The 17,043-nt window shown below is 42.5% G+C and overlaps 3 protein-coding genes across 5 annotated transcripts in view; 1 reads left to right on the top strand and 2 right to left on the bottom strand.

The window, feature by feature from the left end:
* On the bottom strand, positions 1 to 5,497 carry zgc:101583 (uncharacterized protein LOC494104 homolog). 2 transcript variants are annotated; one of them, XM_041047826.1, is made up of 6 exons: positions 5,383 to 5,497; positions 3,519 to 3,651; positions 2,784 to 2,840; positions 2,384 to 2,474; positions 1,412 to 1,572; positions 1 to 1,282 (listed from the first exon to the last, which is right to left on the bottom strand). In XM_041047826.1, the coding sequence occupies exons 1-6, from the start codon at positions 5,428 to 5,430 to the stop codon at positions 648 to 650; spliced, it is 1,125 nt and encodes a 374-aa protein (XP_040903760.1). In that variant the 5' UTR covers positions 5,431 to 5,497; the 3' UTR covers positions 1 to 647. The 2 variants fall into 2 exon arrangements, with proteins under 2 accessions (XP_040903760.1, XP_040903761.1); XM_041047827.1 differs by lacking the exon at positions 5,383 to 5,497 and adding an exon at positions 3,954 to 4,092 and having other exon boundaries at positions 5 to 1,282.
* mars2 (methionyl-tRNA synthetase 2, mitochondrial) lies at positions 5,455 to 9,030 on the top strand. Its single transcript, XM_041047824.1, has 3 exons — positions 5,455 to 5,728; positions 5,915 to 6,249; positions 6,725 to 9,030. Exons 1-3 carry the CDS (start codon positions 5,455 to 5,457, stop codon positions 7,901 to 7,903), a joined length of 1,788 nt encoding a protein of 595 aa, XP_040903758.1. The 3' UTR covers positions 7,904 to 9,030.
* Positions 8,999 to 17,043, bottom strand: part of med12 (mediator complex subunit 12) — a 20,601-nt gene continuing 12,556 nt past the window's right edge. Inside the window, exons 27-43 of one of the 2 annotated variants that reach the window (XM_041047820.1) lie at positions 16,384 to 16,563; positions 16,009 to 16,080; positions 15,748 to 15,911; positions 15,444 to 15,605; positions 15,017 to 15,218; positions 14,768 to 14,877; positions 14,466 to 14,601; positions 13,852 to 14,001; positions 13,194 to 13,559; positions 12,915 to 13,056; positions 12,623 to 12,828; positions 11,656 to 11,730; positions 11,185 to 11,414; positions 10,869 to 11,049; positions 9,857 to 10,051; positions 9,515 to 9,596; positions 8,999 to 9,411 (exon numbers count right to left, since the gene is read on the bottom strand). In XM_041047820.1, the coding sequence (XP_040903754.1) occupies positions 9,374 to 9,411; positions 9,515 to 9,596; positions 9,857 to 10,051; positions 10,869 to 11,049; positions 11,185 to 11,414; positions 11,656 to 11,730; positions 12,623 to 12,828; positions 12,915 to 13,056; positions 13,194 to 13,559; positions 13,852 to 14,001; positions 14,466 to 14,601; positions 14,768 to 14,877; positions 15,017 to 15,218; positions 15,444 to 15,605; positions 15,748 to 15,911; positions 16,009 to 16,080; positions 16,384 to 16,563 (2,691 nt within the window). In that variant the 3' untranslated portion in view covers positions 8,999 to 9,373. Of the gene's footprint in view, positions 9,412 to 9,514; positions 9,597 to 9,856; positions 10,052 to 10,868; positions 11,050 to 11,184; positions 11,415 to 11,655; positions 11,731 to 12,613; positions 12,829 to 12,914; positions 13,057 to 13,193; positions 13,560 to 13,851; positions 14,002 to 14,465; positions 14,602 to 14,767; positions 14,878 to 15,016; positions 15,219 to 15,443; positions 15,606 to 15,747; positions 15,912 to 16,008; positions 16,081 to 16,383; positions 16,564 to 17,043 lie in introns of both variants that reach the window. The other variant, XM_041047818.1, reaches the window with a different exon arrangement.

Here is a 17,043-nt window from a genome sequence, read left to right on the forward strand (position 1 = left end):
ACACAGAAAGTACAGTTACATCAGAGATATGTTACAGCTTGGCACATTTTGGGAATTAATTCATACAAGAAAAAAAAAAACATTCTTTGGTGTGATTTGTATGAGGTATTAACAGTAACCCATCAGAGGAATTATTCAAACTTGTTCATCAACAAGAGATGATTGAATGCATTCTTTTGCCGCAATTGGTCATAAAGCAGTTTGTACATTTGTGTAATACTGTACATGATCAAGGTTAAAAGTGCAAAACTATGAACAGGTTATCTCTTTCAGTAACAGAAGGCACAGCCTTGCTTATGCAGGCTACTATTAAATTTTCAATGAATTTAACTTAAGGTACTGTAAAAAATATATATATATACAGCAGTGCAACACATTCACATGGATATAAATTACACTACCAACCAAAGGAAAAATGTGGAAGCGTCTTCATGTACAACTAATAACATACATGTTTTTATGGATTCCAGTGTGTTGATTGCAAGGTTATGCTCGTTTTAAGGCAACTTCGTCCATCCAGTGCACACAGCACTAAGACAGACTTGAAATTCAGATTTAGTAAACTATCTTGTCACACTGTAAAGCTGTGATGTGCATTAAAGCTTCAGAATTGCAATAAGCAACTACTGTGACTAGTGACAAAACTGTTAAGGAGCTCTCTGGTGTGTACCCCACCCTGCTTTGGAGCCTCCTTCCCTTGGCAGCTTGATCTCATCTTCTGCTTGGCTGTCATGACTGGGAAGAGCCACATAAGGTTGGTGGCTCCATGGAAAGCCCTGAGGACCCTTCCTCAGGTACAGTGGGAGAGAATCTGAGCTAAATGTGATGTCCTTGAAGGCATGGAGAAGGAAGATACCTAAAATGATGGTGAGGAACCCGCTAATCGTTCCCACTACTTCGTCTGTGGTCATACTCAACCATTCTTTAAACAGGATAGCTGAGCAGGCCATGACAGATGTAGTGAAGAAGACGTAGTAGATGGGGGTGACTATGGAGGTGTTAAAGATGTCGAGGGCTTTGTTCAGGTAACTGATTTGAACGCTGACACAGATTACCAGGCAGATGACTAAGGACCAGAACAGGGGTTCCTTCAGCACTGCTGTCCCAGCAAACAGCTCCTTAATGCCAATGCCCAGGCCCTTGACACAAGACACAGAGAGGGAGCCAATCACAGAGCAGATCAGGATGTAGACCAGCACATTCTTCTGTCCAAATCGCGGAGCCACAGCAAAGATAAGAACCAGGCTGCTTCCCACAACGCACACAGCAAACACAATGAAACCTAGTGGGGGCATTCAAGAAGGAGTTAGTATCCTGGAAAAGAAATCCATCCAACCGTTATCAGGGATTTAGTTTTCACAGCATGGTTAATCACACAAGTCAAGTCACACTGATCAAGTGCTGTCTCTACCTGGGTCTTTAAGCTTCTCTGCCATGGAAGTAAGGGAAGAAACCTCCTCTTCCTGTGGGGCATGGATAACCATCACTGTGGAGCCCAAGACGCACAGTAAACAACCAATCTTCCCATGCACATTCAGCCTCTCGTTCAGAAAGTAAGAGGAGAGCACAGCACTGGAAAGAAAAACAAATGAAAGAAGAGTTAGAACAATTGGTAATACAACTATGTAAAAGATTTTATTATTATCATGCAACAAATCCCTTGAAAAGACCAAATCGTGTTCTTTTCTTCTATTTGTGGTGCGCTTAAAAAACCCCCAAAAAAACAAAAAACAGTTAATGGATACTTTCATCTCTCTAAGACTCCTAATGAAGTAAAAGGAAAAAAACACTCTTTGGTTTGAACTCTTCCCAACACATGTCCACACTTTCTCCCCCCAAAACAGAACTTTTCCAAACTCCCCTCCAGACTGTGTAAATCTGAATGAGTAACAATCTGAATGAAATAAACAGAGCTTTTGCAAAACTATGAAGTGGCTTATTTTGGTCATAGCCAGCCCAGTGATGGTCAGGAGCTGTGTGGAAGTAAAGTAAAGACCTTTACTTGCCCATGACTCTTAATTTTAAATGCCAATGTAACGGAATACACAGCAGAGTAACTGTCAATAGCCTGGATTTATGTTGATATTATCACATTATGTCATGGTTATGAAATAAGGCAAACATACAAAAACTATTTTAACATTCAGACAGCTTAATGTCTTTAACCCTTCCTCAAATGGAGCCCAGAGTAAATCAGATTGGTCACAAGATTAATTAAAAAGAAAGAAAAAAGGAAGTTATATTCATTATGTCACTTAATTATTATTTTCATTGACTTTCTGCTAATCTTTGTTCATTTCACGGGATTTGTTGACAATAAGAAGAATACAGAATATTAATGAACAGCATCAGTGGTATAAAAATAAAACTTGAAGATAATCACCTCACAAGTACACTCAGTGCTCCAAGAGGGGTCACCAGTGTGGCAGGTGCAAATGCATATGCGGCAAAGTTGGCCGCCTCTCCAGTTCCCACTAGAACATATCAACATCACCATCACCATCAGGATGCACAAATTCAGAGCTTCTGCAGCTGTTGAAATTATTTCCTTCCAACCCACATGTGCAAATGAGTCCTCTGGAGGAATGTGTACTCCAAAGGTATGGTGTGGGTGCTGCATCTACGGCAACGTCACCGGCAGAAATACCAAACCCACAAGAGACTCATTTCAGCTTCGAAAAACAAAGGCGGCAATGTTTGTGGGCATAGCTGGAAGGCCATGTAATCACGTAAAACATGTCACTCCTTTTAAAGGCAGATATGTCTGTGAATTATTCACTTACTTGAAATCAGTCCTGCCCACCACAGCCATTCTTTCAGGTAAGCATACCCCCCTTGACCTGTGAGGAGCAGAAAAGAAAACTGCAGTAGATGTCACAGTTATAGTTACAGCCTTCTCACTAAAAATGATTGCTCACTACATTTAAGTTGGAAGGTCACTAGCTGCTTTCACCAACAACTGTACTTTTTAGCCCACAACTTTTATCAAACAGCTACAATTACTAGTTTATACACAGATTAATACTCTACGTGCAAAACATATAATCAACTCATAAAATGACATTTCGTTACCCAATAGTATATTAATTAGCTGAAATAAGCTCAATCTCAACCAGCTACAACTGTAAACTATTCCTTATACAGTCACTGATCAGTAATAAAACAAACTGCAATGATTAGTCAATTAATTGATTAGTCACTTGGTGTTAAATTAGTCACTGGCTATTTTTCATGTAATAAAGCCAGTAATGATCTAGTTCCAGAGGTTTTGATGCTCGTTACTGTTTAATGTGATAGTAACCAACAGTTTAATGATGAAAAATAATAATATAGCACTGACAAGGGTTGTTCTGCTGCATAATGAGAACTATTACTTTTGATTTTCTTTCTCGCTACTTTATGATCTTGACACTCCCACACTGCACACACAGTTCTTTACATTGCGCTATTGTTTATTACTTGTTACTTTACCAAAGCAGTTCTTCCAACACCGATATTTTAGTAAAAGCTTACACTACCTGCTCGCATTGAACCCTTGCTGGCCAATCGCAGCAGGCCTTTCTTCTTCAGGATGAAACTGGCACCGATGAAGACGCTGGAGCTCACGGCCAGAGAGAGACCGATGTAGAAGTCCAAACGGTTCACTTCCATCTGGAACAACGGGTAAAACAAAATGTCGTCCCTGCGTTACGCTAAAAAAAATTATACCGAACATAAAAGGGAAAACGAAGCTGTCGGGGAAGTTTTCAGAAGTCGAGCAACAGGCACCCCATGTTTGACATCACATGATAGGCTGACCGCACTACTGCCAACAGGCTGAAACTGGCTTTTTAGACGGCTATATATGCGAGGAAATTAAAAACTACCGACGTCTCCAGCTTGGTTTTGGTAGAGTTAGGACTAATAATCGTTTCAGTTACCGCTGAACGGGAAGATTTACTAAAATGTTTTACCTCCGTTGTCACGTCAACCCCATCCGTCGTCGCTGACTTTACTTCAGGAAGTGGAGCAGCTGATTGGCTGCGCCTCCACCTCAGGAGGGAGGAGGCGTCTCTTCAAACACGTCCGCGGTCGATAAATATTACGCATAGGCAGAGATGGGGGTTAATGAAGGTTATATATGGCAGTTTAATTAATTTCCACTAAGACACTAACCAGTACTCAAGAGATGAAATGATTAGTTGACCAGTCAGACATTTGATTGGGAGATAATTAATTGACCTGAGTCTATTTACCTCAGAAGTCTGAGCTGGAAATTATATCACACCTGAGTTGTTTTCCTGTACAACAAGTCGGAAAACCAATATGGCTCAAAACTCAACATTTTGGGATTTTTGACTGTTGGTAAGACAAAAAAAAATCTGTTAGCATATATTTACTTGGTAATTGGTGAAATGAGCATTTTTTTCCACTATATTATGTTATTTTATGCACTGAACAATCAATTAATTATCAGCTATTAATGAAAATAAGACCTACTGATAATTGAAGTAATTGTTGTTATCAGCCTTACTCCTGTGATTGAATAATACTACCCTGCCTGTTTTTCTGTGTAATAGTTAAGTAACAAAACACAGCTTTACAACAAATGAACACAGTATAACTTAAAACAACTAAGGTCTTAAAGCTAGGTCTTGACATCGGATCCCTCTTCAAGACAAGACAGAGGATGGAGGACCCGTCATAGTTGATATTCTACTTGAGTGGCTCAAATTTCTAACAAATTTACAATTAATCAGATTATGTAAGGAAAAATTATATGTAAACCTGGGGCTCTTGGATCCCCTACGCAGTTGCCTGCTTTGCCTGATTGGCAGCCCAGGCAACCAAGTAAAGCCAACCCTATATTTTTTTGCCATACTACCAGTATCTGCATTTCACAAACTGTTAACTGTTTCCCTGTCTTACTCATTCCAACAAAGTTATTCATAAGAAAAAAAACTTCCTCATACATCCACGGGCTTCTACCGTAAACATTTGCTGCCTGAGTAGTTTAGAACTTCTTGTCAAGACAGGTTTAACATAAAAAAAAAAAAAAAGCCAGAAAACTTTATCAGAGCTTCGGAGGGAGACAGTCCTCGCAATCTGATTGGTGGCTGAGCCATGTGGCACATTTTGCAGCGTTTTGATTGGACGAGTGATTGTTGTCGATAGAAACCGGAAGAAGCGCTAACCTTGACAAGCGAGCAGACACACATGTGCGACAGAGTTAGGAAACAAGCCCAAAATTAAATTATTCATGTAATTTCGATCTAAACCATTACCGAGACTACTTTAAGAGCTTCCATTAATTTTTCCGGTTGTGGTCACGTTTCTCCGCGTACCGTTTTTTCAGCGAAAACTAAAATAAAAAAGCTAGCTAAATGAACGATTAGCACTTACCATACAATTTCTGCTCTCCTGGAGTGAATATCGTTTGGTGGTCCTCATGTGGGCATCACCGTCGATCCGACGATGAGGTCCCCTTTTCTTTTTATTACCAGAAGCTGCAAGGCTGTTCACAGTCTGCAACGAAGCCCGTTTTTATCACCATTTTCATCCCAGTCCAGTCATCAGAGGATCGCTGCTCTGACCCACCTGTGCACAGACGAGAGGACTTACTACATAACCACTCCCATCTTTTATGTCAATGCTTCTCCTCATTTAGGACACCTGTATTCAGTTGTGATAGCCGACTGCCTACACAGGTATAAGCTGCTTCGGGGCTTCAACTCAAAGTTTTCAACAGGTAAATCATCCATTGTCCCAAATATGTTGCTTTTCTTGCCATTGAAAAGCACAATCTTGGAGCTGAGTTTTTTTTTAACATTTTATAGACGCAATAATTAATTGATTAGAGAAAATAATCAGTAGATGCATTGATAAATAAAAAAATAAGTAGTCGCACCTCTCATCCTGTCAATTTGCATTTCAGGCACAGATGAACATGGCTTGAAAATCCAACAAGCCGCTGAAGCTGCAGGAAAAGGTCCCCTGACTTTCTGCACTGATGTGTCTGAGAGATTCAAACATCTCTTTAGCAGCTGCAACATTTCGTACACAGACTACATAAGAACCACTGAGCAGAGACACCGTCAGGTTGTGGAGCATTTCTGGTCAGTGCTCTGGAACAAAGGGTTCATCTACAAGGGGACTTATGAAGGCTGGTACTCCACACAGGATGAAAGCTTCCTCACGCCGTCGCAGGTGGGCGATGCTGTGGACTCAACAGGGAAGGAGATCAAGATATCGCTGGAGAGTGGACACAAGGTAAGTTGAGCAGAATTGAGATAACTTAAGTGTATTAGTGAAAATGAATGAACTTTACACATTATTGGTCAGTTTACTTGTGACAAGGAGTTCTACTCAGTTGTATAATGTCTTATGTGGATCTGTGGGAGCTTTCTAAACTCAGAGAGAATATATCAGCTGGAGCGTGGAGGCACACTGCAGGCATGGAGTTGGAACAACACATGGCATTTACCAAGCAGGGAGGCTGTAATGGAAATTATGCTCTCAAGTTGCATTTGTGCAAATGTAGGATCCAGTATTTTCAGAGCTTGACCCATATTTGGGTCTTAACATAAAAATGAAGGGTAAAAATGACATTAAAGGGGTTGTGTGCCGGTATTTCTTGGCCGGATGTAGTGACTTCTTGGATTCTTCGAGTCACCATAAGGTTGACAAGAAACAGATTGTGCAGTTTCACAAAACTACAACAAACCTGCTCTTCACTGTTTTGCAGGTGGAATGGATGAAAGAGGAGAACTACATGTTCCGTCTTTCAGCGTTCCGGTCTCAGCTGCTCGACTGGCTCAGAGGAAATCCCCAGGCCGTGCAGCCTGAGCGTTTCTACCAGGCTGTTCTCCAGTGGCTGCAGCATGACCTTCCTGACCTGTCAGTGTCCCGTCAGAGAAGCCGCCTTCAGTGGGGCATCTCAGTCCCCGACGACCCTGAACAAACCATCTACGTGTGGCTAGATGCTCTGGTGAACTATCTCACAGTAGCTGGCTATCCAGATAAGCACGACCAATGGTGGAATGTGGTCCACCACGTTGTAGGAAAGGATATCTTAAAATTTCATGCCATGTACTGGCCAGCTTTTCTTCTAGGAGCTGGACTGCCGCTGCCACAGACAATACATGTCCACTCTCACTGGACAGTTGAAGGAAAGAAGATGTCTAAAAGTTTGGGAAATGTGGTAGATCCTCTTCAGCGCTCACAGATGTTCACAACTGATGGTGTGAGGTACTTTCTTCTGCGTCAAGGTGTCCCAGACTCAGACTGCGATTACACAGATCACAAAGTAATCAAGCTTCTCAACGCAGAGCTAGCTGACTCTCTGGGTGGTCTGCTTAACCGCTGCACAGCTCCAGCTCTGAACCCAGCACAGGTCTACCCTTCTTTTTGTCCTCAGTCTTTCCCGAAAGAACAGGGAGGCAGGGCTGTGGTTGAAGACTACCTCATGTTGGATGCTGTAAAAAATCTCCCTGCTGTGGTAGAGCAGCACTATGAGAGCATGCATGTATACAAAGCTCTGGAGGCTATCACCTCTTGTGTGAGGCAGACCAACGGGTTTGTTCAGCGCCACGCACCTTGGAAGCTGGACAAGAAGGACAGTGCAGAGCAGCGCTGGCTAGACACCATCATCCATGTCTCCCTTGAATGCCTGAGGATTTATGGCACAGTCCTCCAGCCAATAGTGCCAGAGATTTCTAACAAACTCCTGTCCAGACTCGGGGTGCAACCAGGCGAGAGGAGCTGGGCAGCTCTGAACTTTCTGCCAAGGTATCAGGGAATGGACTGTCCCTTTGAAGGGAGAGCGCTGGGATCTGACTCTGGAGTACTTTTTAGTCGCCTGGAAAATCCGAATGTGGATCAACAAAAACCGAACAAAGCAAAAAAAGCAACAAAACTGAAATGAGGAATTGTTTAATGTGCCCTGTAGACTGATTGAGTCAGCATAGCTTCACCCCACATCCACCTGGGTGGAAGTCTAATTAGGCAGAAAGTGAAAACACCTGTATGGGTCTTGAAATTTTCTGTTAATACCTTTTTTCATTTTGTGTGTTTTTTTTTTTTAATTATGGAAGGAACATTTTGTTTTATAGTTTTACATACATTGTAGGTATGGCTCAAAGTCTGTAACAAAATAGATTTGTCACTGTTAAAGGAAACCTAACTCTAAACACTACACAGGTGGTAATGGTGTGAATGATATGTATGTCAAAGCGCCCTACACTCACCAAAACTACTGTGTTTCTTCTTTTGAAGACATTGATATTATCTCTTCTTGGTAGTAACACTTCCATGCTAAGTTTCAAAAAGTCATCCAGCTCTCAATGGATCTTTTTCATGAACATTATGACAAGTCACAGTAGGAAAGTCACAGGTGTAAATAATGAAATGAATCATGGCTGAATACCATTTACTTCAGTTTCAGGGTCCTGGTGTTGTGCATTAGTAACACAATGCTTTTCCTGTTGCAACAGGTCAAATTGTCTGCTGTGAAAAAGGTCTACTGTAGTAAAGCTTCAGACACTGAAACTCTGACTGTGAAAGTTGTCCAACCCTTACAGTATTTAGTCAGAGGAAAAATGCCTCCAGCCTTGAGTTACCTATAAATCTGAGACACCTGTGCAATTAAAAGCTATTATTTACCTCTGTGCATCATGTCATCATCCTTTCAGTCTTATCTGTTCATGTAATAAATTTTCAAATGTTTTTCCCCCAGACCTGGAGAATTAAATGCTCATCTACATGAAGTTGCTGTTTAAACATCTTAATTTGAATTAGTTGTGGGATCAGTTAATCATTGGCCAAAACAATTTCATGTCACCAGGAGTTGTAAAAGTTATTAAAAACACAAGAACTATAATTTAGCATTAGAATTTTTTTGCATAACAGCAGCCTTATTTGAACAAATTCTTTGATCCCCTTGACTTTCATGATTGAATGTTTCTTTGATATGTTTTAAACACAGTATACACGCAGCCAACACAAGTACAAGACATAAAAACTGACATGATTTTTTAATGAGAAATACACGAAACTGAAAAAATTGTACAAATTGAAATAAAATTAAAAAATTGCATTATTCTTATAATTTCTGGTACTTTTTTACATAGACTTTTCCATTATTAACCATTATCTGTTTACCCCAGAGCAGGATCCCTCCTTTGATAATCCATAATTACATGACTGAAGTCTGATCGTTGTCTCAGTGGTCGAGATGGAGTTTGGTTCATCTGCCTGGTTGTCCTTTGCACCCTGGAACAGTCTTCCCTCTTAACAGCCTGTACAGGACTGGACACATTCATCTGCCAATCTACAGAGCTGGGCCTCTCCACATAATCAGGGCCTATTCTCTGCACACTACTATGAACAAGCACTATCAGTAATATGAATTGGTGCCTTGTCCTGGTTGTGAATCTGGAAAGAGTCAGAACATTTCATTATAAACACGGAATCTTTACAACTGTAGCTTCACACAGAAATGTGGAAAACATAATGTTTGAAGGCGTTTCTGACTTACTTGAAAGTTGCTGTTGCAGCTGCCTGACCAGGGCTGCAGTCTGCTGCTGCTGTTGAGTCTGCTGCATTCCCTGCCGTGGGAACTAAAACAGAGATTGGGTGTCACAAAATCTTGGATGCACCAACAGGAAGTTTCCAAAATCATCTCAAAATGGAGTTTGACAAAAATAAAAACGTCTAACTGTGCACAATAACACTGACACAGATCTCCTTATAATACATATTGTTATATGAATCTTTCTAACACAGACAGTGCTTCTAGAAATTACTGTCAAAGTCCTACTGCACACCCTGCTAACAACTGGACTAACAATCCAGTCCCTACCATCTGGATGTGACCTACCATAGGCTGCTGTGGAGGCAGCGGCTGCATACCCAGGCCCTGGTTCTGCGCCTGGCCTGGAGGAGGCACGGCGGACACCTGCTGCTGCTGCTGCTGTTGTTGTGGAACTTGCTGCTGAGGAGGAACCTGCTGCTGCTGGACTTGCTGCTGCTGCTGTTGTTGCTGCTGTTGAACTTGTTGGGCCTGTTGCTGCTGCTGCAGTGGATAACCAACAGATGATATTAGAGATTAAGACTTGCGACTTTCGATTTTCAAAATTGTACTGACTGGTCCGGTCCCCGGCAAATTTGCAGACCTAAATACGGAATTTCTCAGCGTGAGGCCAGTGCCTTTCAGAACCTCATGCAGACTGGACTCAAACATGATTATGATGTATCAGCATAGTTATGTATTGGCTCTACCAACCACTGCACAATTATAACTCGTATGACGTCAGTCTAACTTGACTTTCCTCTCTTTCTAGTTGCAGTTTTGAACAGGTTTTCATAACCTGATGCCACAACCATACAGGCACTTCAACACAGAGGGACACACCCTTTATCTTTGCTCATTCAGTATCATCTTTCAAACCGCCTTTAAAGGCCACTTGTTTGTCATTTTGATTATCTGCAGTTTCACATTGTTTTTAAATCAGTTAGTCGTCTAATTTACTGTTTTTTTGGCTACACAAAGCAACTGCAGCAGGAGCAAAATGTAGCCAAACAACATGAATTTCCAGTGCTCAAAAATAAGGTGACAGAACAGTAAATCAGCACTCTCATGTTCACAACCTGACTTGTCTGTGTCCAAGTACTGATTTACTACTTTTCAGCAAAACCACTTGTATTTTAGTTTTAAGATGTTTCAAAAAAAATGAATTTCAACTGGGAAACAGTGGGTAGCTTTGGGATTAAAAAGGCAGCGCACACAAACAGCCTCCTTTTCACTTAAACAAGTTACTCATTAAAATGAATAAAATTAGACAAAACATAGCTAAAGATCTGGATAAACTCATGACGATCAAATGACATACCCTGAGCGCTGCTTGTCTGAGGTGGTACTGCTGCTGCTGCTGCTGCTGTGCTGCTTGTTGCTGCTGTTGCTGTTGTTCTGGCAGCATCTGATTGGGCCTCAAGCCTAGATGGACGCCCTGGCCTCCCATGTGACCGAGACCGTGCATGATGGGAGTCTGCTGGAGGGGCTGGTGAGGAAACCTGAGGTTTATAGAACAGGAAGAAGAAATATGAGGGTAGGTAGCAATGTAGTTAAGATAAAAGTAAGGACAAAAACACTGAAAACAATATAGTGCCAATGTAAGTTCTAAGAACACTTTACAACACTTTACTGACCTCTGCGTGTTCTGCATACTGTGTGTGTAGCCTGGAGCCTGCTGGTGAACATAACCACTGGGCCTCTGCTGCATTTGCCTAAGAGGATCCACCACAGCCGGGTTGGCTGCAGGATGGGTGCCCTGGAAGTTCTGGTTCCCATAGGAGGAAGGAACTATACCACCACCTTGGGACGGATGCTGCTGCATCCCCATGTGTGATCCGTATGTGGTATAGCCCTGAGATATGTTCTGAACAAACAGAGACAACGTTGATAAATAAAACTGAGACTGCCATTACTGATTGATTGGCAGTGTCTACGCCAGGATGAATTATGTAGTGAACCCACACAAGACCATGAAAGTGCGTATTTGAATCCTGTTCAAACATGGAAGCAGCTTTTTAAAGCTCTTCAGCACCAGTGTGCATAAATTAAGCTGTCAAACGACTTGAATGCATTTCTTAGCCAGAGAAAAGAAAAGCAACATTTACCTGAGATGCCTGCATTGGAGTGTATGGTTGGTTGGGTGTTATCTGTCTCATCTGCTGTCCTATCATGCTCTGATTCTGAGAAGAGAAGCAGCAAGTCAGCAAAAAGCAAAGATTCAGCATCATCTGCCAGAAGTAAAAGTAGTGCTGATTTAATAGCATCTTTTTTTCACTTAAAATAATCATTCTCATCTTAAGCTCCATTCAGATGGGATTTATTTCTCTGTGGGAGGTGGGGTGATTTTAATTTTACCTGCCCTGGTCAGTGGTTTTATGTGGTTAATTTTTCCTATCTAGTAATAATTAGAGCAGAAATCACTGTTTTTCAGTGAACTCACTGGTTCTCCTGTAATTTGCATCCTGTCCCCTGCAACACTCCTGTATATTAAAGTGGATCTCAGATTTTTTTTTTTTTTTTTTAAAACAAGGGAAGATCTTTCCTCCTCCTGCATTTTACCAGCTCAGTGTGAAATTCAGCTTTTGCGTGAAAAAGGAGGAAATCATCAAATCAAATCAATCAAAAATGTTTTTGTTAATCTCATAGAACGAAACATAACACTGCATAAAAGCCTATACCACTAGTTTTAACGCCATACACCAGTCCCCAGTACTCAAAGAACAGAAGTGCAATTACCACATGAGAAACAGATGTACGTTTTTTACATAGTAATATAGTTTTGCAGCAGAATGTGCAAATCTATTACAGACCACACGCATCCTGTAATTTTACAGCATTTAAAATCCTGCCTCGAACGATGAGTTAAGGACCACAGGGAATATTTTATCCTCTACCCCCCCCCCCCCCCCCCCCCCTCGAATGTTAATCTCGTCCAAATGGGGCTTTAGCAATCAAACAGGGAATCAGCCACTTTAATTCTGCTTCATCTCACAAGCTACTCAGTCTGTTCAACTCTACCTGACTAGAATGTGTTGCTTGAGCTGTCAGTGAAGACTGACTCACCAGTCTGACCTGCAGCTGCTGGCGCAGTATCTGGCTCTGTGGCATGCTAGGCTGGGGTTTATAACCCATTTGGTATTGCTTGTCCAGTCCCATCATGCCAGGCATGCTTCCCTGCATGCCAGGCATCATGCCGGGGTAGCTGGGCCGAGTAGTCATCATTTTGTTCATCTGTGGGTTGCGGGCAGGTCTGTATTGAGGTTCTAAACCAGGCCCTCCTGAGGAAAACAAGCAAATAACGTAAACCAAAATCTAAGATGGCATTTAAATTACTGTTTTATGAAGCAATATGCCGTGAACTGACCTGGAGGAAGAGGCTGGTTCTGTGTGTACATGTTCATGGCCGGCTGGCTGTACGGCAGCCTGCCATATGGGTGGTTCTGCATGAGCTCAGGTGGCATATTAGTCCCATAGCTCACACTACTTGGTGTACGGTTCACAAAGTCCTGGTGAGGAAAAAGTGCAAATTGTATCACTTTTGCAATCTGATCTCAGAGACATCAATCCAAGAAACAAATATATCAACGATGACTGCCAGTAAAACCAAACTATTATTAAATCCTTAATAGTAGACATAACCCACCTCAGTCTTGGTAGAGGGAGTTTTCTTTTTCTTATTGGATTTCTTCTTGTTTGAGTCAGCGGGCACAGCGGGCACATTCTTCTCTGGCTTCACTGCCTCCATCATCTTCTTCTCTGGTTCCTGGGAGACAGGCGTCAGAGGCTCCTCCTCTTCAGGGGGCAGAGGGAGCGGCTCCAGGTAATAGCTTCGAGGTTTGGGCTTCAGGTGGGTGTGGTAAAGCAGGAAACGCTGCTGCTCCTCAAATTTGGTGACCTTGCGGTCCACACGCACTGTACCAAACCAGCCCCAGGAGAGGGGGGCAGAGTGTTTGAGACCCTCAAAGACATCCCAAGGAGAAATCTTCTGTTTGGTTGATACTTGAAGGCCCTGATGGAACAAAGACACAGCGTGTACATGTTATGCTCACCTCAATTTATTTAAGCTAAGTCAGCACTTATGGCATGGCAGACTATATGGCATGTACTTAGTCTACCCTTGACCCAGAGGAACATTTGATCTGGGTCTGTTTTTACTTATTTATTTTTACAAGCTGCATTATTTTTTCTCTCCACTAACTCTTTTCTAAGTGCTTGTGACCACATTGTGGTACAACGTGAAACATGTCCACTGTGTATCTGATTTTGCAGCTACAAAATGAGCATGTGATAAAGCTGCTTACCTCCTTCTCAAAGCCAGCGATCTTGTTACCCTTCGTGTCTATGAGCGAGCCCTGAGGTTCACAGGTAATGACATCACGGGTTTGCTTGGGCAGCGGCAGTAGCTGGCGAACTTTTTCCAAACTTTCTGACTGCCGATCTCCAAGCTCTTTCTGTGGAAGTAAAATGGGTACAATGTAGAGAGGGGCAAAGGAGTAAAAATGCAAAATAATCGGCCAGTTTGACAATGTTTTCCCCAAGTGTGAAATACTTTTTCACACTGGATGATTCATTTTACTGTTTCACAACCCTGATACTGTTGTGGTCAGTCACATATTTAACACAGTCTTCTTTGAGATGACTATTTAGGGAGACGGGGTTATACTGTGCAAAGTGTCATCTGAACGTGCATCATTTTTAACTAATGTTGCTATAACCTTTTCATCTCCTTTCTTATTTGACGGAAAAAAAATAGCAATAAACAAAAAACGCAAAAAACTTTAAACTTTAAAGTGCCACAAAACCCATTGGCAGAGTTAACAATCATTATATAAAATGCTCCTACTTAAATAAAAGCAGGAGCACGTCTTCAGACTCAGCACCCTGGCTTTGGGTGAGAGAGGTGTGCTGTTCTTACCCTGAGCTTCTTGACCAGGTTCATATAGGCTCTCTTATTCTCCTCCATGCTGCCCTGAGAGATACTGGACATGTCAGCAGCCAGTGTGCCGTTAATGAGCACACTCAACATGTCCAACACAGTTGTGAAGAGCTCACTGTGGGAGAGAGAGAGACAAACAAGAGTCCGACGGATCAAGTGAGTGATAATTGTACTGGCTGTTTAAAAATAATAACAAATATTTCATATCAAATGCCCAACTAACAGAATAAGATGTGTGGATTGCACTTTGGATTGGGGCTTTCTCTATGGTCAACACTCACTTATTGGACTGCATGTCCACTGTGCCGCTGCTGATGATGTCGAGGAGTAGTACTGCCCACTCAGTCGTCTGCTGGGTGCTGCGCTGCACCGTGTCAAACATGCCGCCCACCTGTGTAAGGAGAGGAACGAATACTGTTACTCTCCTTTTAAACACCTTTTAAAAACCTGCTGGTTCCCTGGGATAAGAATCTCCAAAGAGTCAACATACAAGGATTCTGTACAGTAGAACTGGTTCAAGAAATTCTTACAAGATTCAGGCGTAGTTTCAGAGCCTCGTGCATCATCTGCTTTGCCTTGCAGTCATCCTGGTACTGGTCTTCTCTCCAGTTGGTGACAATCTGCTGCACTTGGCTGTAGAGCGAGGTGAGAAGGCCTTCCCTCTGTTCATCCTGCCCTTTCAAGCAGGTCAGCACCAAAGACAGGAATGGCTGCTGGCTCAGCAGAGACATACTGAGGAAGGGAAAATTCAACTCAATAAAGAAGATATCATGTTCAGATGGCTGGCTAATATTGTTTTTGTGGCTTCCACAGCCTGTGAGGGTGATGAAAAATGAAAACATCCTTTTAGCCATTCAATTTGCCGGATGCTAGCAAAGGTTTTTATCTTGTAAAGCAACTAGAATTGATACCATCTTATCTGAACTACTATCAAAGAAGAATGAGTTTGCCACTTGCCTTTTCTGTTTCTGCCTGTCCCTCTCCTTGCGTGAGGAAGAGCCCAGATGCTGTCCTTTCTCCAGCTCCTCTCCTGCGGCCTTCAGTACATGGCCCTGAACCGAGGTGGGCAGCTTGGCTATCAACGGAGCCACCAGCCAAACACCTGACCGCTCTGATGAGCTGCAGATCAGAGCGCAAACACAAATGTTAAGACTTCAGCATCACTGAATGCAAACTAAAAAGACAAGGAAATGAAGGTCTGTGCGGTTAGTGTTTGAGCCCTTGTGTGGAATACTATATTTACATACAAAGAGGAACACACCTTAAAATAGGTTTCATCTTGCTTGTGGTGCTGTTGTTGTTGGATGCGGATCCACCTTGGACTGCTGCTCCATTCCCTGAGGGGTTACTGGAGTTCATCTCAGCTGATTTCTGAAACACCTCTATGGTGGCCTTGGCTATGTTTTCCAAGAGTGAGTAGAGCTCCTTTTGAAAAATAAATGGGTCATATTCAGATTATTTTGACAAAGACTACACATTCATATTTCGTCCTCTGTTAAATGCACTTAAAACAGCGGCTTACATTGTTTGTGCTCTGTTTGATCATCAGCTGCAGCTCCAGGGACGACTGCCTCATCGTCCATTGGTCCATGTTCTATGACAGAGAAAAGATTACAGTTAGTTATTTACATATTTTCCTCTTTCTTGTCAAAAGCCAGTTCTGAGTATGCACAGTTCACAGCACTGTAAGGACACTTTCCCAACCCCTGATCCAGCCAGGAGAGGGCAGCAAAACTTCACAGCTCTGATTCAAGAAAGTTATGATTTTTAAGAGAATAATCAGAGATGGTTAAGACCCAGCCCCTAAAGGAGTCTTAATTTACTCAAAAATAGATCGTTCTCTGAATCGATCAGAGAAACGTGAGTAAAATGAAAACACAACATGAGTGTTGTCTACCTGTAGGATGCGTTTGATGCGCTGTCTCTGTGGGTTGTCACCATCGTCACTGTCCAGCTGGCGGTGAGGATAGCAAATAAGCTGCAGCAGCCGTTGGGCCTGAATGTTTACCAGCACCGGGTCCTGGAGGGCACTGCTGTCCTCAGACAGAGACTTCAGGCAGCGCTCTCCAACCCATTCCTGCAAGACGAAACAAGAGGGAAAGCAGGGGAAGGAGGAGGACAAAGTGGCAGAATGGGAGATGTGAAAGTGAGATGCAAAGATCTTGATTTCAGGAGCAAGACTTCAGTGATGCCAGAGCTTAAGATATACAGCCATGTAAACTCATGACTCATGCAAAACAAGCTTAACCAAAGCTGGGTGGGTGGTGGTGAAAATGGGGCAAAGGTTCATTTCTCAGGAATAGAACTGCACATGTCAGAGCCTTGCTGGGGAGAAAATGTGTCTGAAGTCTCTTAAGGCCCCAGAGCACGTCCAGCCCTCTGAGCTGCTGCCAGAGCTGCCACCAGCACTCTCTCTGGCCTTCATATCCATATGGCATAAGTGACATCTGGTGCAGAAAATGACTTCATTCGCATCTTTGGCTTGCTGCATTTCCAAGTAGCTCAGAAAAGCAGGAGAGCTTATATTAGCAAAAACAGAAAAGTTTACTGCTTCAAT

The sequence above is a fragment of the Toxotes jaculatrix genome, chromosome 10 (assembly GCF_017976425.1).
Source record: "Toxotes jaculatrix isolate fToxJac2 chromosome 10, fToxJac2.pri, whole genome shotgun sequence".
Lineage (NCBI taxonomy): Eukaryota > Metazoa > Chordata > Actinopteri > Toxotidae > Toxotes > Toxotes jaculatrix.